The following is a 27,233-nucleotide window of genomic DNA, read 5'->3' as shown; positions in this document are numbered from 1 at the left end:
AATAATTCTGCACACTAACAGCTGCCCAACAATGATGCACATAATATTCTCTTAATAAAGCCAAAATTTCACTTTTACTATTTACTGTTCAGGTTTGAGGGTTTGTTAACATTTTGAATTGACCAAGAGCATTGTAGTTGTACAATAACAAAAGTAATCCTCAAAAATACAACTTGCCTAATAATTCTGCACTCCCTGTAATAATAATAATAATAATAATAATAATTTAATAAAGTAATATCATGTTGCAGTACTGATAATTTTTTATAATGGTAATCTAAAAAAATTTAAATAATTCTATAGGATTTTTTTTTAAATCCTCTAAAAATAATGTTTATAGTAAGATCAGACCTTAATCTTATATGTGCAAAAAAAATTCTGATGCTGGACACCTTTTAAGTCTGGATTTCGTGAGAATCACCTAACTGTGAGGAGAGGTTTGGCAGCTTAGCTAACATTGTATACATTAATTTTAAACAGTAACATTAGCCATTGTGGTAGTTGATACATGTTAGATATGATATATGAACGAAAGTAATTAGTAATTAAGTCATTTATTTCCCTTGTTATCAAAAATAAAATAGTGTATAAGGACTCTATTGTTATTGATTTTATGTGGAAGTCTACCGGAAGTTGCATTTAGTCCACAAAAGCCGTTTGTTTTTTGTTGCTGCTGAAATCATCTAATTTTCGACTGAAATGATCACATTCATAACGTTGGAGTTTCTAGTCTAACTAAAAATTAGACAGAGATTCCCTTAGTAGGTGACCTAAATTAAACTCTATATACAGTGATCTGGTGGCAGTCGTTGCTTAGGCAACCAGGAAATGATGGCAGCAAGTTTATTACAAGATACTCTATTTTGGTCATAAAATTAAAGTAAATTATGAAATGTAAAACTGAGCTGATTACCAACTAAACATAATTAGAATCATTGCCAGAACCTAAAATAACATTTAGTACCTTACATGGCCTTGTTAAACAGGAAAGACCTTCCTGTGCGTTTTTTTCATACGCTGGTGTTATATTTCACTATCAGTGTTTATTGTCACACATCTTGTTAAACCAGTTCAGGGTAACAGATAAAGTTTCAAGCTAAGAGCAACATCACTGCCTTAAAGAAAGGTGACTTTTATATTGAAAAGCAATCGGATTTATCTACAATCTAAAAATGCACCGTAAAAAAAAACACAAACATCAAATACTGAAAATGCACTGCATGTTTATTGCCTGTAATACAAAAATACTGCTAGTATGTTTCCTATATAAGATACATTATAAGACTTTCATCCAAAATATGGTAATAAAATAAACATTAAGCTTTTATATTAATACAATACGTCTTCATGCAATTTAAAGCTAGTAAGTAAATGTTATGAGAATTTTTACATGCTAGCATCTTGCACTAAATGTTCTGACTTTGAAAATAACATCCAGTACTTTCATTTCAAAGATTTCCTATGAAAAAGTTTCTCATGCACACAGTGCTGCAAATCAGATGTATTAGCATACACCGATGAGCTGGTCCAAATTTCCAAATAACCAAATTTTGTACAGCATTTCCAGCCTTCGGTAACATACAGTATCGTCGATATAGATCAGTAAAGGGTTTGCATTGAGTTCAAACAATAAAGCAGTGCAACACATTGAAGTACCAAGCTTCAACATTACAGTTTTGTAAAAAATTTAAATGCAGCATATTTTTTAAGTCTCTCTGCGCATGCACTACACTGTAATATGGATTTAACATATACCGTATAGTGCATAACATATTAACGGAAATGACAGCAGGTTCCTTTAAGATATGTAGAGAGTACTGAATAAATTCTGCTACAAAAACTGCTACAGGATAAAAGCAGTATAGTATATTATGTGTATATAGTATTTGTAACATTACTCAAAGCTACAAAACCATGCAAGTTGTCTCAGATTGTCCTAAATAATGTTTTTTACATCTCAAACACAAAGCTTTTGAATATGAAGCCTTTTCTGTAAAACCTTCATCAAACATAAATCCAGATTAGAGGTGCATACCGATTAATCGCGATTAATCTATAGCAGAATAAAAGTTCTATATGTGTGTGAACTTAATATATACATACACATATATTTTTGTTTTCCTTAAAATTATTAGATTTATATATACATAATTATTATATACAGTTCAGACACATATATAATGTAAACAAAAACTTTTATTCTGCTATAGATCAATCGCGATCAATCGTTATGCATCCCCAATCCAGATATTCCAGTCATTGAATAATAACCGTTAGGCTGTGATCCTAACAGAACTCAAATGCGACTTCCGATATTTCTAAAACAAGCGGGCCCTTAAAATTCCTGAACGAAAACCGTGAGAAAAACAGAAGAGACCGGGAAGGTCACAGTCCCAAAACACGAACAATCTCTTCAAACAGGGCTATTTTTACTCCATAATCTATGCCTTTAAAAACACATCAGAATCCAGCCAATGCCAAAGCTAAGTCAACAATCTGATTACACAATATATGATTTCCAAAAACATGTCTATTCTGAGACGTGCATGTCATAGCACCTTATCTCTGGAGTGATTTTTTTTGTTGACGACAGATGGGAATCTCATTGTTGATTTCCAAAGACAAATTCCTCTACTAAATCTGCATCGTAATGGCAAGATGTGAAGAATGTTTTTCGGGTTTAGTTTGTACAATTGACATCTTATCAACCGTGACTCAAGGACATCTGAACTATTTCCGGGAACACGGTGATACATGTATGCCTATTATAAACACAGCAGGTTTTGCCGTGTCTACTAGCCTGAGTATAAAAGCTGATTAAATTAAACACAACACGGTTTAAAACGAAAACATGCACAGTTCAGGTTAACATACCACAGGTTAAAACGACAAGAAATAAAACACAAAAATAAGAAATTTGAAATAACTCCTGAGTAGAGAGTTTTTCTCCAAATGCTTGTAGAGAACAGCTTGAATCATAAAGAGCAGGTTGTGAGCATCTATGCCATCCACCCACTCACATTTTCACACACAAACACAGACCCGCACATGGTTTCTGATCTGTTGCGTCCATCAGTGGGTGTACTGTGAACTGAAGCCATCCAAACGCCAAAAATAAAATGACACAAACACGAACACTGATAAAAAGATATATGATACGTAAATGTTACATAATAAACAACCACAGATTGTCACCTTTGGAAATATATATGACCGTACGTCGGGAGTATTACAGTACGTCGGTGCTTAAGTTGGCGGTGGTCCGTCGTAGCGTAGCATGATGTTGAATGAGCGGGCGAAGTTGTTAGACAGCGAGCAGCTTGCGCCCTCGTCCATCATGGGCAGGAGGAAAGCCAACAGCAGCAGGGCCAATAGCAGGAGCTGAAGAGGAAGAGCCATGCAACACACACGGTACAGGAACCCGGAGCAGCTGTTTTGCTGTAAAACACACAACCACAAAACGTTAAAGGATTAGTCCATTTTCCCAAAAAAAAACAAAAAACAGATAATCTACTCACCACCATTTAATCCAAAATGTTGATTTCTTTCTTTGTTCAGTCGAGAAGAAACCACGTTTTCCGAGGAAAACATTTCAGGATTTCTCTCATTCCAATGGACTCCAATGGACCCCAACACCTAACAGCCCAAATGCAGTCCAAAATTGCAGTCTCAAAGCACTCCAAACGATCCCAAACGAGGCGCAAGGGTCTTATCTAGCGAAACGATAAAAAATATGCACTTTTAACCACAACTTCTCGTCTTTTCCGGCTGTGTGACGAGCCAGCGCGACCTCACGTAATACGTCATCACGTCAAGAGGTCACGGATGACGTATGTGAAACTACGCCCCAGTGTTTACAAGTGTGGAGAAAGACGACAGTTCCGATGATGTTGTATGTCGAATGATACTAATTTAATGTCTTTGTGTCAGTTTATTGTTTAAAATGGTCCGCAAATGTGTTTCATATATGTAACACGTGACCTTTTGACGTCATTAAGCTAATCACACAGCTGGAGGAAAAAAGTTGTGATTTAAAAGTGCATTTTTTTTCTTGCCAAAAATGACAATCGTTTCGCTAGATAAGACCCTTATTCCTCGTTTGAGATCATTTAGAGTCCTTTGAAACTGCAATTTTAAACTGCATTAAAAATAATAAGTGTCGGGGTCCATTAAAGTCCATTAAAATGAGAAAAATCCTGGAATGTTTTCCTCAAAAAACATAATTTCTTCTCGACGGAACAAAGAAAGACATCAACATTTTGGATGACATAATGGTGAGTAAATTATCTGGATTATTTTTTTAAGAAAATGGACTAATCCTTTAATATATGGTGAATATTAAACAGCAACACCACGACTATCCCCAAAAGTCACACATTTCCCTAGACCCAATCTGTCATCTTGAATGATAATGAGCTTGTTGCAGTGCATTATGGGATTGAATCATAAATACAAAAATGCTTTATAATTAGGCAAAAATAAGATTACCTATATTTAGCTATACCTATAAATGTATACAACTAATAAAAATATTATTTTCCCATGATTTGATGGATGCACGTAAATCAAATCATTCAAAGACAAACAAGTTGCACGGGAAGCTCATGTTGAATTGTAGGTGTGATTGTCCCCCCACAGCTCACCAACAATCATTGCTCTAAGCGATAGGCCACGATATACTGAACCCAATACAACCCTTTTTATTTAACGCCTCTGTAGCAAAGCTGAGAAACATGAGAGCTTTCTCTCTCTCTTTCCAAGTGTCTGAGATAAACAAAGAGAGAGATGTATGTAATAGTGCGAGAAAGAGAGAGTAGGAGGAAATGTGGGTGGATGAAAGCTGAAATCTCTCTCCACTCTTTTCTTTCGCAAGCCTCTATTTAGGAAATTTTATTGCAATGAAAGGTAATTACAGCGGTGCTCACCCTGGCATAATATATAGATGTATAATGTCTTTATAGATACACTACCCCGTTTTGTCTTGGCCTCTTTATCACAATGGTTAGAAAAGCTAATTTCGCCTTCAGAACTGCCTTAATTCTACACGCCATTGATTCAACAAGGTGCTGAAAACATTCTTTAGAATGGTCATAAAGGGATGGACATGGTCAGAAACAATGCTCAGGTAGGCCGTGGCATTTAAACGATGCCCGATTGGCACTAAGGGGCTTAAAGTGTGCCAAGAAAACATCCCCCACACCATTACACCACCACCACCAGCCTGCACAGTGGTAACAAGGCATGATGGAACCATGTTCTCATTCTGTTTATGCCAAATTCGGACTCTACCATCTGAATGTCTTAACAGAAATCGAGACTCATCAGACCAGGCAACATTTTTCAAGTCTTCAACGGTCCAATTTTAGTGAGCTTGTCCAAATTGGAGCCTCTTTTTCCTTTTTATAGTGGAGATGAGTGGTACCCGGTGGGGTCTTCTGCTGTTGTAGCCCATCCGCCTCAAGGTTGTGCGCGTTGTGGCTTCACAAATGCTTTGCTGCATACCTCGGTTGTAACGAGTGGTTATTTCAGTCAAAGTTGCTCTTCTATCAGCTTGAATCAGTCGGCACATTCTCCTCTGACCTCTAGCATCAACAAGACGTTTTTGGCCACAAGACTGCCACCTACTGGATGTTTTTCCCTTTTCACACCATTCTTTGTAAATCCTAGCAATGGTTGTGCGTAAAAATCCCAGTAACTGAGCAGATTGTGAAATACTCGTCTGGCACCAACAACCATGCCACGCTCAAAATTGCTTAAATCACCTTTCTTTCCCATTCTGACATTCAGTTTGGAGTTCAGGAGATTGTCTTGACCAGGACCACACTCCTAAATGCATTGAAGCAACTGCCATGTGATTGGCCAATTAGATAATTGCATTCATGAGAAATTGAACAGGTGTTCCTAATAATCCTTCAGGCGAGTGTATGTGTAAATCAACATTTATATTATTTCCCCTGCTAATATCTGCTTATATAAAAATAATAGGGCAATACCGACAATCAAATATATATTTTTACTAATATTTTTAATGGTTGTATTAATTATTCTGTTTATGCATAACCCTTTCTCAACAGTAAATTGCTTTTATCCTATAGATGGCAGTAGTGGTAAACAATTAAAATGCAAATACTGTTACAAATAAATGTAATAAATTAAATGCTTTTCCTATACATATTCTCATACCATGACATGTTGTGAGTTCAGCTATGATACCAAGTATTAAATAATAAAAGCAAATTCAGGACACCTGTGCTTATTCTCATAGAGATATGATGCTCATGAACAGATGGCCCGAGAGTAACTGAGTGGGAAGACTGCTGTTTAAAAAAAGAAAATTACTCACAAAGATTAACACATTCCCCAGAGATAAATTGGAGCTACTGGCTCAATGTTTTTATTAAACTATATTCGGATCATTTGTTTTGGGGACTACAAGATTTTGGGTGAGGTTTTAAATTATTTTAAAAGCTCATATATTCAAATTCAGCTGAAAAGTGTAATTCTTCACTTGATACAGTCAATCTTATAGCTCTTTATGTCACTTATATGAAGTGTCATTAGCAACCCATTTTACTACCATAAAGCCATTTATTTCTGAGTAAAAGGTACCTTTCCAGCTCGTACAAGCTCCTGTTCATGTGCACCTACACCCTAAAATAAATAAAAACATTTGGTTAGACTCAACTGTACAGTTAGACAAACCTACCCCCTTGTGGTGGATGCATGCTACTACACTACAAACAGCATTGGTTAATGCAGATTATCTTGTATAAATAATTATTTTATTGTATTTTTCTTTATTTCCTCCTTGATTAATATTTTTTCATTTCATCAAGGAATTATTACTATTATTTATGTATTGTGGTGGAATAGGTCTAAAAAGAGGTATAAAAAGAGTTTGTTGATTGTCAGATAAAGACATTTTTTTTGTGATTTGGTGTGCCGACTTTATATATACTTTTCTTATACTTTATTTTTAGTCAAGCTCCTATGCGAGGTCAATGTGCGTGCTTTTATTTTATTTTTTAATAATAATTTTGTTTACAATTTTATTTCAAAACAGGATGATGTCGAAAACTTTTAAAAAATAAAGAATTTTTATAAAGCAAAAAATAAGAAAATTGTAAAAAATTTAGGTTTACAAAAGGAAATAATGTTGTCTTCTATTCATACCTGATGTTTCTTCAGAGCTCTGAGGTCTCCAGCCTCTTTTAGTTTGGACTTGTATAACATCCAACGATATCGCAGGTCCTCTAGCTCCACATCCTCTTCTGGTGACTTATTCTGCCGCCCCTCTATCAGCTTCTGGAATTGACCCTGACCCCAGGACACCCCAGCACGCAAACCCTGTACAAAAATCAACAAGTCAGCCTGTTGCATGTGCTATGTGGTGCAGTGGTTAAAGATGTAGGCAAAGGTTGTAGGTTTAAACCACACAACACCCTTCCTTAAAGGGATAGTGCACCCAAAAATAAAATTTCAGTCATCATTTATTCACTCTCACGTTGTTACAAACCTGTATGAATGTCTTTGTTCTGATGTACACGAAGGAAGATATTATGGGTAACGTTTGTATCAAAGGCGATCAATGGGGCCAAAATATCTTCCTTAAGCTTTCACTTTTTTTTAAATGCAAGTTTAAAAGTATTGCTCGGGCAAAATGATAAAAATGCTTTGCAATGTCACAATGCATCTAAACTCATGACTTTAACATTTTACTGAAAATCACACTGTTTACGTTCTGTAACTTTCTGTGTTGTTGAGTCTCAGTTGAAGTCGGGTTTACTTATAACAAATGAGTCAGCATGCTATACATGACCAAAGTAAAACAGAATACGTTGGACTCTGTTAAATAAAACATCAAGGCTTTCTTACAAGACAGTTTTCACTCTAATCCTGTTTGATATGTGGACCCATGAAACTTTAATCAAGCACAGAAAAAAGGCCAAATTTGAACAAACACAGCCAACCTTCAGTGTATTTTGTCTCAGCGTCAGTTCTTTGGCACTCGCGGCTCTTTGGCTGTTCAGAAGTCTTGTGAGTTTGTAATTTTGCTTAAGAAGCCACGCTTCAAACTCTCTCCATAGAGTCCCTGAATCAGCGTGATGCTGAGGCCCTTGAGAGCCCATCTACAAGAGAATCAGAGAGATATTCATCTGTTATACGCTAATTAGGTATTAAATCACAAAACAATGGTGCGGACTGAAAGCAACATTACTATGAAAAACCTTTTTGGTGTTTTAACAACATTGAAGATATTTGATATTAAAATACATAATGCATAAAAATGCCATGCAGGGACTTCTGTGAATACATTTTCAGTTATGCCCCACACAAATAGTTAAAATGGTTCAAAATGACTCCATTTAACCAATTAAATGACATCTTAGCACCCTCTTCTATACGTTACTTTATTGCTACGCTCGCTAGTACAGTTTAATCTTAGCCGCTGTATTCTGCTACTTATGTTGGCCATCGATTTTTCTGTGTTTTCTCCTGCATCTACTAATATAAAGCTGCTTTGAAACAATTAAACAATTGTGAAAAACGCCATATAAATAAAATTGCATTGCATTGAATTAAATTAAATTAATTCCACATTGGTTTAAAAATGGTCCCACTGGGGCAGTACCCTACTACCCTTAAGTTAATAAGGTCCTAATCATTTAATATAGGTACAGATATGTATATAATTGGTACCAAAATGTACATTTGAGGTACTATTATGCACCTCATTTTTAAGTAGGCTAATATTTTCCCAAACGGTCCTGATATGTCAGAACATTAACTAATACCAGCTACACGTAACTCTGTGTAATTTAGATAGCCTACTTAAAGGAACAGTTCACTTAATTTAAATGGTCATATACCTAAACTTGTTTCAAACCTGTATGAGTTTCTTTCTTTGGCTGAATACAAAAAAGAAAAGAGTTAAAAATGTCGGTAACCAAAATCAGTTGATGGATCCAATTGACTTCATATGTAGGAACAAAATAACATGGCAGTTAATGGGGCTCATCAACTTTCTGGCTACTAAGATTCTTCAAAATATTTTATTTTGTGTTAAGCAGAAGAAAAACTTATACAGGTTTGAAATAACTTTAGGATGAGTAAATTATGACAATTTATTTAAAGTGAACTATTCTGGAACAGAACTGTGATTAATACCATCTATATTAGAGCACGTGGGATTGCACAAGATTTTGGGAACCATGAAATATATTTAACTTAATTTTTAATATTTTCTAAACCAGTATTTATTTTCATTTGAATTTTCTGATTGGCCCCCCCTGACTGGTTCTTGGTCCCCCCTGTGCCCCCCCATTAATAAAATCCTGGAATCGCCCCTGGTTGTAGCCAATCCGCCTCAAGGTTGTGCACGTTGTGGCTTCACAAATGCTTTGCTGCATACCTCGATTGTAACGAGTGGTTATTTCAGTCAAAGTTGCTCTTCTATCAGCTTAAATCAGTCGGCCCATTCTCCTCTGACCTCTAGCATCAACAAGGCATTTTTGCCCACAAGACTGCCGCATACTGGATGTTTTTCCCTTTTCACACAATTCTTTGTAAATCCTAGCAATGGTTGTGCGTAAAAATCCCAGTAACTGAGCAGATTGTGAAAGACATCTTAGCACCCTCTTCTATACGTTACATTATTGCTACGCTCGCTAGTAAGGTTTAATCTTAGCCGCTGTATTCTGCTGCTTATGTTGGCCATCGATTTTTCTGTGTTTTCTCCTGCATCTACTAATATAAAGCTGCTTTGAAACAATTAAACAATTGTGAAAAACGCCATATAAATAAAATTGCATTGCATTGAATTGAATTAAATTAATTCCACATTGGTCTAAAAATGGTCCCACTGGGGCAGTACCCTACTACCCTTAAGTTAATAAGGTCCTAATAATTTAATTTAGGTACAGATATGTATATAATTGGTAACAAAATGCACTTTTGAGGTACTATTATGCATCCTGTGGTACTACTGCGTACCTTTGAGGTACTACTGCGTACCTTTGAGGTACTATTATGCACATTTGAGGTACTATTATATACCCTGAGGTACAATTATGCACCTTTAAAAGGTACTATTATCATAATAGCACGACTTCAGATACATTTAAATACTCATAAGTCACAAGTACAGTCCACGGTGGTCTAAAAATGGTCCCAAGCTGTCACAAGGGCAGTACCCTTAATAAGGTCCTAATAATATGATTTAGGTACAGATATGTATATATTTGGTACAAAATGTATCTTTAAGGTACAATTATATGCACCCCGAGGTACTAATATGCACCCTTAGGTACTATCATGCACCTTTGAGGCACTATTATGTACCCTGAGGTACTATTATGGACCTTTAAGTAGGGCTGGGCGATATTGACCAAAATTCACTTGTCTGTAATTTTGGGTTTAATGGCGATATATGATAAATATCAAGGTATTCTACAAAGGGGAATAAATGTTTTAGATCAAGCCAAAACCTCATGTGAGACTTCACAATAACGATTATTGAAACAGTGTATAATGCAAATAAAATTCAAATATCAGGTTTTCCTTCCTGTTTGAAAATATACAGCGTACAACAGGTGGAAAAAGCTTACATCTGACATCAGTGTACATTTTTGGCAGAGCATCACTTACAAAAAAGGAGGCCCATATCAGACCATACCGATATAGACAGTATTGTCTTATTCAGTATCCCAATGGAAAAAAATATCTGATATAAAAATAAAACAAATCTGTATACAGCCCAACCCTACCTGTTGAGGTACCTCTGACTCAATAAACTCTTTAATGGCAAAGATGTACTTTTTAAAAGGGGACCACCTCAGTGACAGCTAGCTGACAGTGCATGATATTCGTCCTGACAAGCTATTAAGTTAACTCATTGGACAAACTTAAGGCACAATCAAACCTCACTATCCCCTCTATGCTGTTTATTTTTATATTGTTCATAAAATTAAAAAAATATATATTCCCCAGCCTTTATGGTGCATGTCACATTAACAAGAATCATATTTTAGTAGCCCAAACCTGAATGTCACCAACTGCGCTGTAAGCCATGCTGATCTCATCAGGTGGAATTTGAGGTTGGCGTATTCTTCGTTTGGTATCATCAGTGTGAGATCCACTTAAAAAGCCTTGCACATCCAAGTCTTCAATCCCAGAGGCAGTCATACGATCTTCAACCCATTCCCCCGCCTCACTCTTCCTATGCAAGTCAATTCTGTGCGTATTTGCCACCTCTATCCGCCTTATGTTTACATTACGGTCACCTCCAGAAATGACTGCATCAACCTCATCATCTGTTGTGGATCTTTCATGGTAACTCGTCTCATGCCTCCAGACCTCAAAACCTTCTGGTCTGTCGATCCCCTCAGGAAACACCACAGGAATTTGATTTCGAGTTGCTTCCATTGACTTTTCCCGCTCTGGGCGATCTATTGATTCTGACTGCAGGTGGAACTGTCCATCAAGATTCTGATGTCGACGGTGACCTGTTACCTCAGCACCTGTGGCAAGTAGTCCACCCTCAAAGCCAGATGTCCCTCCAGATCCCGATCCCTCTTCATGTCCATCTGCCCATCTGTCCTGGAACTGTATCCTGTGTGACAGGGAATCTTGCCCCTCTTTGGCAGCGTGTCCATTCAGAAGGCTGAAATGAAAGAAATATTATCCACAACAATGTGGGGGCGTTACCAAGGTAAGGTGATATAAGGTTATAGGATATCAGATTACATCAGTCACCATGTTTTTTTCAATATCAAAACTGAAATAAGGGGACTAGGTGACCTGTTAGTCACTGAAGCAGAATGTGAAATCTTTTCCTGCTAGGTCAGCTAAACAGGTTTTGCAAAATATTTATCTCCACTCATGTTCCTTGAATCATTGCTTTCTTGATGTCATGACATAAACATGTGTTGTCATAACCTGTAAAGATTGAGACTAAGCGTGTGGAGAGACATCCAGGATTCTCTGAGGCGTTTCAGGTCTTGTCGGATATGAACTTTTCCTTCATCTGAGGTCCTGGCCAGCACGGTGTGACCCTGAGCCTCCATCTGATGTAGCTGAAGCTCCTTTTCTGGAAACTCTCCCAGCGCCCTCTAGAGGGCAACAAAAGCAATGCAGATTTTAATTTAAAGCAGGAATGTCATGAATGAATTAGTTCACATGCTTTGATATTATTTTTCTTTTTAACATATTTGGGTTACTTCAGAGCCAATAATAAACATTATGTAATGGCAATTAAATACACACTAAATAAAAATAATCAAAAAGAATGAAAGAGAGTGAAACTTGTACTACATTACATTTATGCATTTGGCAGACGCTTTTATCCAAACGACTTGCAGTGCATTACAAGGTTCATATTTTATCAGCATGTGTGCATCCTGAGTTCGAACCCGTGACCTTTTGTGCTAGGCATGGGCCGGTATAAGATTCTGGCGGTATGATAACCTTTAGCAAAAATACCACGGTTTCACGGTGTTACGGTATTGCCATTGCAACACTAAAATGTGTTACTTTTTAAATGCCAGGTAAATTTAAAGCCTTTAAATTATAATATGCTTTCAAAAAATATATAATATTTTTGTAATGTATATTAAATGTAAACATCAAATCAATCACATGACTTAATGATTTAATGAATTTTGTATAAACACAGCTCATACCTTGGAGACGGTATCACAGAATATTTCAGTGGTTTTGAAACCTTGACTGTTTAAAACCTCGGTATACCTTGAAGCCGGTAATCGGCCCATGCCTATTTTGTGCTGCTAATGCAATGCTCTACCCCTGAGCTATTCAATAGCACTATGAAATAAATGAATGTGCAATTACTCTGTGAGATGGCAGAAAGCCATTTATGAGGGTACAGTACCTCTGCCTCCTGTTGCCGATTATCGATGCCCCATTCCCCATCTGCCCCACGGAAAGATTCCAGCTTCTGTCTCATGATCATTAACCACTTCTCCAAATTCAGCATGTTGTCATGGAAACTCTCATGTTCCACAATGTTCTCCTCACTTTCATTCACCTTTATCTGGTATACAGTAAACACACAAACGCAATTAAACACATATCAAGGGCTTTGGTGCAATAGCGTGACTCCTAGTATCTCTGTTGGTATCCGTGTTCAGTAAATAAAATAAAAAATACGAAACATCTCCTTGGGCCAAGTGTGCATTAAAAGTCAAGTAAGAAAGGTTTGATCAAGGCCTTCAAAGTCATCATCTTCAACATCGTGATTAAAAGTCAGCATGAGGTCTGGAAACCATGTGGTGTGAGCTCAGTGGTTTCTACAGATCTTAAGGGTTAAATGAGAATCACTTGTGAAGCTGGGCGCTTGTGAAGCAGCTAGTGAGAAGATATGCAGCCTCTCCCTTCTCTTTCAGAACATCACATCTCTGTTAATTAGAGAGACGGTGTGTAAAGTTATAAAATAGTAAAAAGAGTAAAACTTTGCGCCTTGGGACCCCCACATTTGGTTCCATTCTGTTGAATGCCTGTTTTTTAGGAAGAAACACTGGAAAACTCCAAAATGTTAGACTGAAGTTAAAGAAATACTTCACCAAAAAATGAAAAAAATCTGTCATCATTTACCCACCATCATGTTATTTTAAATAATAATTATTAGTGCTGTGACGGATCGCAGTTGGACCCACAGTTCAGCTTGCATGCGATTCGCGGATTAATGCGCAAATTTAATTTTGATTTGTGATTTGCACAACTCTGACCGAACTCTCTGCTCCTCACCACGGGCTTCTTGGATGCTGTGAGCAAATCACTCCGCCCAAGTAGCAGTGCTTCGGCTTCTGAGAATATAGTTCCCAGTATGTATACTTTTAAAAGATGGCTGTATCTCATATGACCTCGTTATTTGTACATGCGGTGACTATACAAATTACAACAACTAAATAGAAAAATGTTTGCGTTATTTTGTCACTTATTGGGAGCAGTATGCTAGCTGGAGCCATTTACTTCCAGTCTTTGTGCTAAGCTAAGCTAGCGGGGGCTGCATCAGACAGAGTTACAGCACGCACAGAGATGAGAAAGGTATGTATGGACTTATATAACTCTGGGGGATACAGTGAATATGCTAAATTCCCAAAATGTTGGCATGTTTCTTTAATTCAAAATTTAAGATTCCTTCAGCAGAAACAGTCTTACCCGAACCCCCTTATACAGCAACTTCCAGTCTCCATACAGACGCTCAAACTTGGTCCGGTTTGTTGGGTTGAACGACACCAGCGTCTCAAGGGCTATAATATGGGCCTCGCAATCTTCCAAATCCCTCCCGATAACCTGCAGAAAGACACACTTATAACGTTCAATCTGTCACTAGAAAGTCCTTTCTTGTCCTACCTGGACAAGCCACAGCACAAACATGTTGAGCTCATAGTGACATTATTATGTGCCCCTTTAAAGATCACCTCATTAAACATCACTGTACATCCATATACAGAAATCAAAAAAGGTCTCAAAAGAGATGTGTGCAAAACAAGCTGAAACAAACTATACATGTGTCACTGACCCTGAGCTGGTCTGCCTGACTCTTCTTGGCTAGAATATCAGGTTGGAGGCAATCGGCTGCGAGGAACCTCTCCTTAATGGAGCTCAGCTTTTTGTGTATGGAGTCATAGGCATCAGAAAAGTCCTTTGTCTTTGATATCAATCCCTATGGACATAACACACATGGATTTGGGTACTTAGACGATATTTAGAAGATTAAACAATGATTATGGTACAGTTATGGTGATCGTTAACAGAAACTTGAGCATTTCACAGTTCATTCTTGGTATACATTGTGTAATGTGTATAGCATGTGTTTCTTAGGAATCGAACCCATGATATTGGCATTGCTTATGCCATGCTCCACCAACTGAGCTACAAGAACATAACCATGGATATTTAAGCTAAACAGGTATAATAGGAAAATATTGTTGAGCTTAGAGATTTACAGCAGTTAAATTTTGGACAGTGGCTTGTGGGATACCTGCAGATAGCTCTTGCGTTCCTGAAGTTTGCTGTGGAGTAACTCTCTCTTCCTCATATCTCCGCTAAGCTCTTTCAACAGATCGTCAGCTTTCTCCTGCCCAAAAACCGAGGTGAGTAGATCGCTCTTCACCTGAAGCAAAGTCAAACGCTCCTGCAACTGCACACTGGTTTTAAGTAACTTCTCAAAAAAACAAAAAAAACAATAGAGAACAAAGAATGCAGTCAATAGCTTCAAAGAGAACAAAAATCAATTATAGTACAAAGAAAAAAAAATCTAATGTTTAAATACAACATCAAACGGAGGTTGCAAGCATAGTCCAATTTTAGATTTCGGCCTTGTTTTTCTAAAATCAAAAAACACATATTGGGTATTACTACAGGAGGGGAACTTTTTATAAAAAGTTGAGTCCTAAAGTGACCCAATTGGTCTGAATTTATCCATTAAATTCCATACTCAATGCATTATATCTTTTTTTAAGTCTTGCAGTACTGTTTTTATTTTTTATAATAAGTGCAAAACATACAACAGACAGTTAAGCAAAACAAAAAACAACACAAACAAACCAGCAATTTTGATGATGGTATTGTTATGAAGCAATGATAATAAGCAAAATAATAATAATACATTTAACTGATAATAATACAGATGATGATATTGTTATGAAGCAATGATAATAAGCAAAATAATAATAAAAATAATAAGTATTATAAAATAAAATAATAATAATAAATTAAACATATAATAATAATAATAATAGATATTTATGTAATAATAATAATAATAACAATTATATGTATATTATGTAATAATAGTATGTACAATAATGAAAGTAATAGCAATAATAATTCTAAGGATTGTTATGATTACAGGAATATTTTAAATACCCATAATAATAACTTAATAATATGTTGATGTGTTGGGTCACTTCTAACTTTATCTCTAAATGGTACAATTGAATGAATGGGGCTAAGCTAAATGCTATCGAAGCGTCGCAGCGTGCTCCAGCGCAACTACTGTTGCCGTTTTTACAAAATATTAATATCATCACCATCCTTTTTTATAATATTATATTTGTTGTTGTTAGTATTGTTACTATTATTACTATTAATAATAATTATTCTTATTAATAATAGTAATAATAGTAACAATACTAACAACAACAAATATAATATTATAAAAAAGGATGGTGATGATATTAATATTTTGTAAAAACGGCAACAGTAGTATCAATAATAATAATAATTATAATAACAACAACAACACACAATGCATTAAATCTTTTATGTCAAATTGCATTTTAAGTCATCAGCCTGCATAGCAAAAAACAGTAAAGATAAAAAAAATATATACCTCAATATTCTGGACTAGCAGAGCAATATGGGAGAATTCAGTGACGTCGGCAGAGCCATCCAGGACTTGTGAAACCGTTTGGCTCCACTGGCTAAAGACGAGCAGAGGATCCTGCAGTATTTGCCGTAGAGCGGATTCACTCTCAGAGGACAACCTGAATGATCTGCTTCTCACACTGCCATGGAAAACCAAAAACTGAGTATTGAATAGGGATTTGAACAATTGTCCATTACAAAATGAGTAAATAAATGTGGTAAAACCCTGTGTAATGCTGTAATTGTGTGAAGTGCTTACATTAGCACTCTCTTAGGGTAGGATACACATTGTTTATGGCTGACTGGACTTTGTGACTAACATCATACTGACTGTAAGACAATAGGCGAGACAACCCTCCCATGGTGTGTACAGTACTTAAACATTTACAACTTAATTGGTAATGATTGATAATATAAGTATTTCACTTTAGGTTTCAGTGTGTGGTTGCCGGCCGCTCACACTCTGGTAATCTTTCACCACAGCGAGCATCTCATCCGACAGCGCTTTGGAGTCCTGCGGGAATCGGAATAACTCTTTCAAATGGGATTTCAACAGGTCTACCCTGGGCTCCTCTGCGACCAACTTGTTACGCACACCCTGAAACGTGGATGTAGAAAATTAATCAATAAAACATGACACGCATTATGAGTCTGAACTGAGTAAAGGAGCTCATCCAAACAGTCATGAATGCAACATTTCTCCACATGGGGTCCAGACGGCGTTCATTGATCTAAAAAGGCCTTCAACATTTCTAGCTCCCCACTGCAAACAGCAAACTTGGCCCAACTGATTATTTCGATGGGTTGAAGTAAAAATATCAGTTTTAGAAAGCCACTACACAAAACTAGGGATGCACCAAAATGAAAATTCTTGTCCGAAACCGAAAAAGAAGAAACCAAGGCCGAAAACACCGAAACAAATTATTATGCCAATTATTAGTACCATTGCATTAATGGTTATCACTGTGTACTAACATTACTAAGGGTGTGATGAATAACAAACCTCATGGTTCGGTTCGGATCACATTACAGTTTTTGTGGCATCGGATTATTTTTTTGGATCAGCAAAAAAGGGGTGGGGGATTGGCTGGTGTCACTACTATTAGCAACCAGTATGGCGCACTCTGCTGGACAAACAAGTACTTACATCTTTCAAATGCATTTAATGTGTTCTGTAACAAACGTTCATATCGGCGCATATCTGCGGCTTATACGCCGATACAGATATATCTGCGACATGCTCATATCGGCCGATAAAATCGGCAAAACGATAAATCGGTCGGGCTCTAAAAAAAATCTAATAAGAAAAAAAGAAATTGCAAACATTTATAAAAAAAGAACAAAGTGGCACATTAAGTAAGGTCTGAAATTAGCATAAGGTACAAAAATCGTCTTTATTGTATACATTATATATTATTATTATTATTATTATTATTAGAGCTACAGAAGTGATTTTCTCTTTGTCTTGGGTTGTTTGATTAACATTAATGACACAGACTTAAGTAGGTTAATAAATTACTGTCTCTTTAAGACCAAATAAGCACAGACTGGTTTCTGACTGTAATCTATACATACACTTAAGACACAAACAAATGTTTTTATTAGAAAAAGAATACTGTGGATATCATTTTGTTTGTATGTGCCTGCCCTGTCAATAACAGAAAGACTTTATGTTTGCTTGCTTTTTGAAACGTGTCTCTCCTTGAATGCACTATTGAGTGCACTTAAACGCGCGCACACAGAGACCGAGGGCGAATTCCAAACAGCCCAGCATAAACAGTCGTTCGACATAAAAACGTTACGTTGTTTTTCATTGCTTTATTCGCCAAATGTATGTTAATGGACTACAGTATGAGACACAGTAGCGCAACTTTTTCTAAAGTTTACACATCAAGAGTTCTGATCTTTGAAGGGCATACTGTGATGATCACGTCTGACTGGAGCTGGACCGGACATATTTAACCACGTCCACACCGCAGACATGTTGTTTCAGACAAGCACATGCAGTTTGCGGTTTCTGTTTGTGTCATCACAACATTTCGGCTGTATTGTTTCGGTGATAAAAGTCTTTTGGGGCATTTTCTGCAGAAAACTTTCGGTGGCCGAATATTCGGTGCATCCCTATACAAAACTATACATTTTTATATATATTTTGGATTTACATGCCTCAGAATAACAACACGAACAATAAACAACAACTTTTATTCATTAATTATTCGCTTAAACCTTTTAATATGTGCAAAGTGGTGCACATTCTCTCAGTACTGTACTGTATGCACAAGTCTAGATGGTTTTCCCAATCCCTTCCTGTCTTTGTTTAAAAGCAATGAAAGGCTATAAAATGTGTGGTCATCAGTTTGAAAGTATTCCAAAACACTGAACAAAACTTGTAAAATTCTTCCAACTCGGCAAAAACCAGCTGTCGCACCCCACAGAAAAATGTACCTTAGGCATTCCCTAAATCACTGATGTGCTGCCACATAAATATGCTAAGCCTCCATCCATGCCCTACAGCAAGACACTAAATGTCTTTGTTAGTGGTGCCAGAGAAAAGACCAGAGTACTAACCGTGCGAGTCTTCCATTGAGCAACCACGTGTTCCTCAGTTCTCTCTCCATCCCGGCTCTCCAGATCAACACTGAGGTTCTGGATCAGTGTTCTGAGCTGCCCAAGGTCTGCCCACAGCTCCTTACATCGGTTTGAATATTCGCTCTCAGAGTCCAGCGAGCTCTGGAGTTCTTCACGGACCTCAACTAGTGTCTGACGTAACCTCTCCCAGGCCAACCTCAACTCCTCCATCTCCTCTGTAATCTTCTCTGCTCCCGCCGGAGATGTGTTGGTCTTCACCGCCTCCGACAACCCTTCAATGTGCTTGAGTGTTTGTTCTTCTTTGGCTATACTGGCATTCAGTTCCTAACAGCAGAAGAAATGGTAGAAAATACTCAATTAATTTTCACAATGTACTTGCCATGATGCCAAACAAATGTCTTTAATAACCATGAGAATTAAAGGCATGGTTATCCAAAAAAATGTAAATTAAGTCATAATTTACTTGCTCTCAAAATGTATTATTTTGTTCTGATAAACACAAAAGAAGATAATTTGAAAAATGTTTGTAACCAAACCGATCAGAAGCCCCACTGACTTCCATAGTATTCTTTTCTCCTACTATGGAAGTCAATGAGGCTTTTGATCAGAATTTTAATTTTTGGGTGAACTATCCCATTAATTGTTCTTTTTAATAATTAAAAAAACCTTTAAATTAAGTAATTTAAAATAATCATCTTTGGTTTTTAAGTTATGATTTTCAGCCCAGTGTCCAGAATTTGTGGTTTTTAGGCAGTAATCTTCCTTTCACTGTAACACTTCAGTGTCTGTATCATGAGTACACTGTAGCTATATCAAACTCTTACATTAAAAGATCAAAATCAATACTCAAAAATTCCCAACTCTTTAATGTGAAGGCTCAAAGTGTGAAGAAATTTAAATGAGGACTCAAATGAATAAGTGCATAGTTTAAGTTGAATGACATATCTATAATTTAACTTTCCAAAGCAGCAATTTTCCAAGTTGACTGTTCTGACCTCCCATCCCTCAAATAAGTAGGTCGCTGTACCTGCAGGGCTTTGAGTCTATTTTGTGTCGTATCCTCCATATCGCTGAAGCGACTGACTTCTTCAGTTTTAGACACAAGCCAGGTTTGGAATTTATGAACACAACTTTGGTACTGCTGGTGCTCCTCCGCTATTTTCTGTGTTAATGTCAACCTCTCCTGTACAAAAGCAAGGCATATTTATTAGACAAAAACCAAATCGATGTATATGCTGTAGATGTATTAAATCAGACTTAAATTCATAAAATAGCATAAAAATTAAGAGTTCAGATGCAAAACCCTCTAAATTCATTTGACATGTTTTCTTATAGTCATTTTTTTTACCAGACTTTTATGCTTAGTTTTTTTGAAAGTAATGAAAAGGTTATTAATCAGTAATTAAAGTGCTTTATTTTGTAATTGAAATGTCACTTTAGTCCTTTCATTTGTATTTAACAAATTTCACTGTCTTTCCCTGCAAAACCCTCTAAGTGCATGAAAGCTTTTTTAGCAAAAAACTCCACTTCTTTGGACAAGACATAGTAAACAGTTCACTAAGTATTAGAAACATTGCAAATGAAAAAAGTCAGAATTCAAAATGTAAACATGAAGAAACTAAACCACACATGAGGGGGAGCTGTGATGGCTGTCACATTTGGTTTATTTTCAGGTCCAAGAACCCACAAGGAACCCTAAGTTTGAATATAATCCACGGTTCTTTGGGGTGCCGTCATTCATCCAATTCATCTTTGGTGCACTAAGAGGACTTTGCTGAAAAACCAACTTGGCATTTAATGGATTCTGCCAACAAACTGGTATTTCTGAATGGCTTAAGCCCGGGATTGAAGCAAAAACATATAATGAACGTACAATGTGTGTCAAGAGCATCCGGTCAATATCTCATTGTTAACCAAGGTAGTTTTTTAGCAGGTTTTTTACCATGTGACACTGACATTTTTTATTTTTTTATTTTGCGACCGGGCCAGTATGAAAAATTATTTGCGTTGAGCCCTGATATATAAAGCCCACATTAATAATTCATTCTTTCATAATAACTGTGTTTGTAAGGTGCCACACAAGATCCGACACTTTCTAAATGTATTGTTCAAACTCTGCAAGAGTGATTTTTAAAAAAAAGGAAACTAGAAAAGATTAAAAGACTTGTGTTAACTGACTTAACATAGAACCATGTTGAGAAGCCTTATAAAAAATTAACAAAAACGCTGCTTCAAAGGTTATCATCATACCTTTGAAATTCAGGCTTACAATTATACCCTCCATATCCAAAGCAAACGTTTGAAATGAGGCAACAGCACACGCTTGCATTAGCATGCATTGATATTTTCTTATATCAGTCTGATGTGTTTCAACAGACCTGCGCTATGTCTCGAATATGGTTGTAGGCATCTTGAAGATCTTGTTGAGCCTGCTCATTTACACTGGGATCCTCGGTGCGATTGAACAAGGCTCCAGCTTCATCCAAGAGCCTGTCCAGAAACTGACCCTGGGCCTGGATGTCACTGTGCAAGACCCGCAGATGGTCAACCTGCCACAGTTTCTCCTGCAGACCCAGTTGAAGCTCAAGCTGTGGCTCAAGAGACAAGTGCATCTTCTCCAGCCATATCCCAAACTCCTCACGAGCCTTCAGATATTCACTCCAATGAAGCCACACCCACTCAATGCGACTAATAGAGGCACCAAACAAACAACATAAAATATAAATATATCCAAAAATATATATGTTGCCATATAGACGGTAAAAAATTGTATTGTGAAATAAAGCATACTGGAAGTTTTCATACATCTCACTGTGAACAAACGCTGTACCTGTGGCAGTGAATTATGTAGGTCAGCGTATCATCCCATTGTGCTTTAAGATCTTTGAGTTTTGAATGAGTCTGATTTTTCATTTCTTCATCTCCATTTCGGAGCAGGGCTTCGGACGCCACCAGCACCCTATCCATCTTCACATGGCCTTCAGCCTCTGAGCTATGGATGTTCTATACAAAAAACAATTGGTGATACAAAACACATGAAACCTGCACAGCTATTTAATAAATAATCAAATAATCAATTATACACTACGGGCCCTATTTTAACGATCTGAAACGCAAGTCCGAAGCGCAAAGCGCAAGTGACTTTGTGGGCGGATCTTGGGCGCTGTTGCTATTTTCCCGGCGGGAGAAATAAGTCTTGCGCCGGGCGCAAATCAATAAGGGGTTGGTCTGAAGTAGGTTCATTATTCATAGGTGTGGTTTGGGCGTAACGTCAAATAAACCAATCAGAACGCTATCCAACATTCCCTTTAAACGCAAGGGCGCAAGTTCCATGGCGGGTTGCTATTATTATGACGGATTTGACAGGCGCACGCCAGGAGCGGTTCACAGCCGAGGAGACCCACGTTCTTGTAAGAGCAGTCAAAGACAGAGAAGTTGTTTTGTATGGGGATGGGAGAAACCCGCCCAAATCAGCGTCGGTTAAACAGGCGTGAGAGGAAATAGCCGCAATTGTCTCATCAGCTGCGCCAAGCACTACAATGATGTCAGGAGACGGGGGGATCCCAAGCTTGCCAGCATAAATCGGGCACGCCGGGCACACAGGAGGACATCGCTGCGTCCACCCTCACCGCTGAAAGGGTTTGGGGGCTTTGAAATCGGACACAAGAAACGCAAGCAAGGTCCAACCCCAAAGTACACTTACAAATCAAGTTCACATACATGAAGGTTTCTTATGAAAACATTTTAATTATTATTTACATAAAATAAACGTAATACAGCCACACAAATATTTTAATCGTTATTTGCATGATAATTGTTTAACGCTGCCACACAAAATAAATAAAAACTATCACCACAATGCTCACCACAATGATTTCCCTTGTCTCATGTATCAATATTTTTTATTGTAACAATTTATGATTTAATGATTTCCCTTATCTTATATTTTTTATTGTAACAATTAATGATTTGCAAAAATAACTGTTGCATCTGTGTAGATTAGATAAGCAATGCGCGTTGTGCACGCTATACATTATGGTCAAGCATGCGCCCTTAAAATAGCAATAATGAACCACGCGCAACGCGCCACTGACTTTAGACTAGTTTTTTTTGGTTAGTAGCGCAATTGTTTTTTGAAACTGCAAAATAGCATAAGAGATGGTTTGCGCCGGAGCACGCCTCTTTTTTGCGCTGAACCGCCCAGGGAGCGCAAGTTCATTCCTTAGTTTGCCGACGTGCGTCTGTGGAGGGAAAAACCCGCTGTGCGCCAGTGCAAAATACGAAATGATACATGCGTCACTGACAAAGTCAATTGCGCTGGGTGCAAGATAGGGCCCTTCATCAGTTAATACAAAAATGCAGATTGCAATTGATCAAGTATTTAACACTATTCAAGTCCAGACTTTAATACCATTTAATATCAAAAAAATTTATTTAACTGAGATTTGCAGGTCAAATGTCACTTAAGTTCTTACCTCTGTCTCTCTGAGCCTGGCCTCCAGTGCTGATCTGGGACCTTGGGTGTTATCATTTTGCTTAAGCCTCTCCTGGACGGCCTGCATCCAGGACAGGGCTTCCTCCAAACTTTCCCTGAACTCATGTTGCTCCTGCTGGGTCATAGGGTTAAGGCAGACCTAATGCAAAACATAACAGACACTCACTGTATGCTTTGCAGCTGTGAATTTACATTGCATCTGGCACAAACACTTTCATCAGGGTTCCCACATCTTAGTTAACTTCAAATTCAAGGACCTTTAAAGGACTTTCCAGGTCCAATACCCTCAAATTCAAGGAATAAATTTGGGGACACATTTTAAGTGAGAGCAAGGTTACATCGTGTTACCTTTTAAGATACATTGTTACAGTTCTCTTTCAAGGGAACTCGCGCTGCGTCACTGCGGTGAAACTTCAGGGGTAAGTGCGTCTGAATGTGTATCAAATTCAACCAATAGTGAGGCTCAACGACAAAGACAGGGTGACGCGGGAGCCAGGAAGTATGAAATATTGCCAAAGACTGCATTACAGGGACGCAGGAAGTATAGCAAGGGAGATGCAGCGTCTCGTTCCCTTCTCAGGAAACAACAGTTACATACGTAACCTGAGACGTTTTCATGTGTCAAACACAACTATGCAAAAAAGCATTTTGGTATGAATCAACATTCGCATACAGAAGAGGTGCAGTGTGTAATTTTTAGAAGGATCTTTTGATAGAAATGCAATATAATATACAAAATTACATTATTATGGGTGTATAAAGACCTTTTGATAATGAATCGTTGTTTTTATTACCTTAGAATGAGATTTTTTATCTACATGCACGAGGGTCCCCTTACGTGGAAGTCGCCATTTTGTGCCACCACGTTTCTACAGAAGCCCTTAATGGACAAACATTTTTGTCTCTGACAATGACATTTTTTCCCGGTGGCGGCTACTGTAGCTTCTCTATGCGTTTCAAAAGCGAGGGGTGAGTAGTGGGCTGAGTCGTTGGTTGCAATTCGCAACCTCACCACTAGATGCCGCTAAAATGTACACTCTGCACCTTTAAGCAAATAGTTTAGCACGTGTGCTTAAAAAGTCTAGAATTTTTATGATATTATTTTATCCTACACTACACAGGGAATTATATAGATTTTTTTTCAAGAAAACTTCTTGCATAAAATAGATTCAAGCACTGTATCTTTATTTTCAAAAACTTCCAAGGGCCTTGAATTTTCCCCCTCAGATGGTAGGTCATTAGGTTAGTAGCGCAAGGTCATGGGTTCAAACCCCACTAAACACATGTTGTATGCCTTGTAATGCAATGTGTTTGCCAAAGGCATAAATGTAAAATCAACAAAACGTGAATTTGAAAGTCTTCTTACAGTGTTTGAATTATCTCATGTTTACTCATTCATAATGGCTCAACAGTAGCAACATACAGTAAATATAGTATTTTGTCAGAAATTGTGGTAAATATATTATAAGGGTTGAGCATGTTGCTCAACAACACACTATAGTTAGATAGCGACAATGAATCACCTCTGGCAAGCTTTGCACATAAAACCATTTGGTAACCGGCCCATATTTATAACCACTATAATACCCCACCCTGTTGCTTGTTTCCTGTACTTTTGTTTTGCTGCATACCTTTCACAATAAACTCAATTGCTTGTGACTATACAACGTTCTTTCAAGACAATAACGTGAATAAACACCAAAACAAAAAGAGTCTTTTGGCGCCCAAAATATGGATTATGGGCCACTTTCCAGAATGAGTGACTCATATCTCTCCACAACATTCCCTCGTTGGCATTCCCCTGACGATTCAAATATCTCTTTTCATATGAAAATACACCAACAATACGTCCCACAGTACAATGCGATATACTGTACAATGGATTACATATGAGTAAGTTAACATAAAGGGGAATCATACTACGAATCATAACCTTCGGTTCAAATTGGCATAAGTTACTTACTGTAAATATGGTAAATTATAAGAAAAACACATCATTCTACAAAACCTAGTAACAATAAAAAGCTAGCAAAACTAGAATAATAATTAAACGGAGATTACTGAGGCAATTCACAACCAAAACATATCCACGCCCTCCCATAAAAGAAAACACTACGATTTGCATGTCATTTAGGCAGTTGAAGGCATTGGCGGGTCTGTTATCTGCCTGTTTATGTATAAAACATAGATCTAACTAAAGTAATACATATTTATATGTAATAACATAAACTGTATTATAAAGGATTACTGGCTCGACCATGTAAACACAATTAGCTGCATGAAATCCTATCGCATTGCACTTTGAAAGTTGTTGAAAGTATTACAGAAAGGTATTGATGGCGTAGAGAAAAGATTGCGCTTACAAATCATAACGCGTAAATAAAGTGGTCGTACTTACGGGAATATGTGCATCGGACGCAAGGATTTTGGCTAAAAAATGACCTTAAGTTGCTTTCAGGCTACAGTACAAAGTTACGGCGATACGTCAAGATCCGACTACAGGCCTGTCAGTTGCATGCGCTGCTCGAGGATGAGATCAGACAGAAACAGTAGATCCGTCGAGCAATCGATCAGCGTAAACATGACCTGGCTGCGTCACTGCATGGGCGCGCAATTCAAAAACAGGGACGTTAACTGACCATTATGGCGCAAAATTTTATTTATATTGAATATTTTTTTATATTAAATAATAACGTGTTAACTGTACTATATTAACTGTTGTTCATAAATGCAAAAAAATAAAGCAATTAAATGCCTTAGTGATTACTGGGGTGAAAGTAGCCTACAATAACTAAAATAAAAAATTCAAGCTCCAATATGCATCTTTTTTTTGCTCAAAAATAAACAAAAATCATTTAAAAGGGTTTATTTATTTATTAATGTGCATCTATTTCATTGCTAAAAACAATGTTATTTTTGTGTATTTGGTATAATACAATGTGTTTGCGTGGTGGTTTATGGTTTAAAAACATTATTTTTTCACATACCGTACATTTTTGTAACTCCAGATATACTGCTTTCCTCAAACGCTCTGATTTTGTACAAAACTCATCGATCTGAAAAGCGCTGTGTCCCTGATTGGCCAACTAATCTTGTACTTTGTGATTGGCCTGAATACCTCTGATGTCAGCCAGAAATGTGACGCTCCTTACCATGTTTGAAAGATTCGCTCACAATGCAATGCTAACATGAGTTAATTTAAAGGCCTAGTCAAAGCAGAGGAATTATGATAATGTCTGTCTTTTCCACGTCAACTGGACCAGGAAGTAAACTGTTGCCTACAATCAGTGTGTTTGTTGTACTGTAGTCCAAGAAAAGAGATTTACTTTGGAAACGATAACTCGCATAATCGTTTACTTTGGAGTATGTACCTTTTGATGTACTAATACACACTTACCAAAGAAAATGTAAAATAGTGAATCGGTATTTTTTAGAGAGTACAGCCAATTGCACAGTTTTATTAATTATTATGTGGCCGACATTTTCATCACTTCCAAGACGAGTGTGCCATTTAAAGTTTTGGTTTTACATGGCTTCAGGGTAGTAAATGAAAAAAGGCACAATTTTGAGAGAAAAAAATAATGAAATGTTTTAAATAAATAAATACTAAACATATAAAATGTGTGTTAAGAACATTATATGGAGACCCCATACTGCAACTGGCAATAGTGTTGCTACTGTAAAATCTAAAGGCAGGTGATGTTGACTGGTGTCCCATGCCAGGTGCACTCTATTTATATAGACAGTAAGACAATAA

General features: G+C 37.1%; 1 protein-coding gene across 1 annotated transcript; it reads right to left on the bottom strand.

The window, feature by feature from the left end:
* Positions 1 to 1,203: 1,203 nt before the first annotated feature.
* Positions 1,204 to 26,058, bottom strand: syne3 (spectrin repeat containing, nuclear envelope family member 3). Its single transcript, XM_073869270.1, has 18 exons — positions 25,875 to 26,058; positions 23,457 to 23,615; positions 21,812 to 21,984; positions 21,360 to 21,669; positions 20,009 to 20,164; positions 18,961 to 19,305; positions 16,842 to 16,990; positions 16,358 to 16,520; positions 15,005 to 15,187; positions 14,543 to 14,686; positions 14,179 to 14,313; positions 12,890 to 13,051; positions 11,938 to 12,110; positions 11,041 to 11,662; positions 7,971 to 8,129; positions 7,174 to 7,347; positions 6,610 to 6,651; positions 1,204 to 3,438 (listed from the first exon to the last, which is right to left on the bottom strand). Exons 2-18 carry the CDS (start codon positions 23,598 to 23,600, stop codon positions 3,247 to 3,249), a joined length of 3,426 nt encoding a protein of 1,141 aa, XP_073725371.1. The 5' UTR covers positions 23,601 to 23,615; positions 25,875 to 26,058; the 3' UTR covers positions 1,204 to 3,246.
* Between the last annotated feature and the right edge of the window lie 1,175 nt (positions 26,059 to 27,233).

Source organism: Misgurnus anguillicaudatus, chromosome 7 (genome assembly GCF_027580225.2).
Source record: "Misgurnus anguillicaudatus chromosome 7, ASM2758022v2, whole genome shotgun sequence".
In the NCBI taxonomy this organism is placed as follows: Eukaryota; Metazoa; Chordata; class Actinopteri; order Cypriniformes; family Cobitidae; genus Misgurnus; species Misgurnus anguillicaudatus.
This window is presented reverse-complemented; position numbering and strand designations above follow the sequence as displayed.

Bases quoted from the DNA above. Each gene is read 5' to 3' on its own strand.
- syne3 (XM_073869270.1), bottom strand. From the start codon at position 23,600: ATGACCCAGCAGGAGCAACATGAGTTCAGGGAAAGTTTGGAGGAAGCC. The intron at 12,111-12,889 runs GTACTGTACCCT...GTTGCCCTCTAG, and splicing joins ATCGGCAACAGGAGGCAGAG to AGGGCGCTGGGAGAGTTTCC. The intron at 3,439-6,609 runs GTACCTTTTACT...TGTGTTTTACAG, and splicing joins AGCTTGTACGAGCTGGAAAG to CAAAACAGCTGCTCCGGGTT.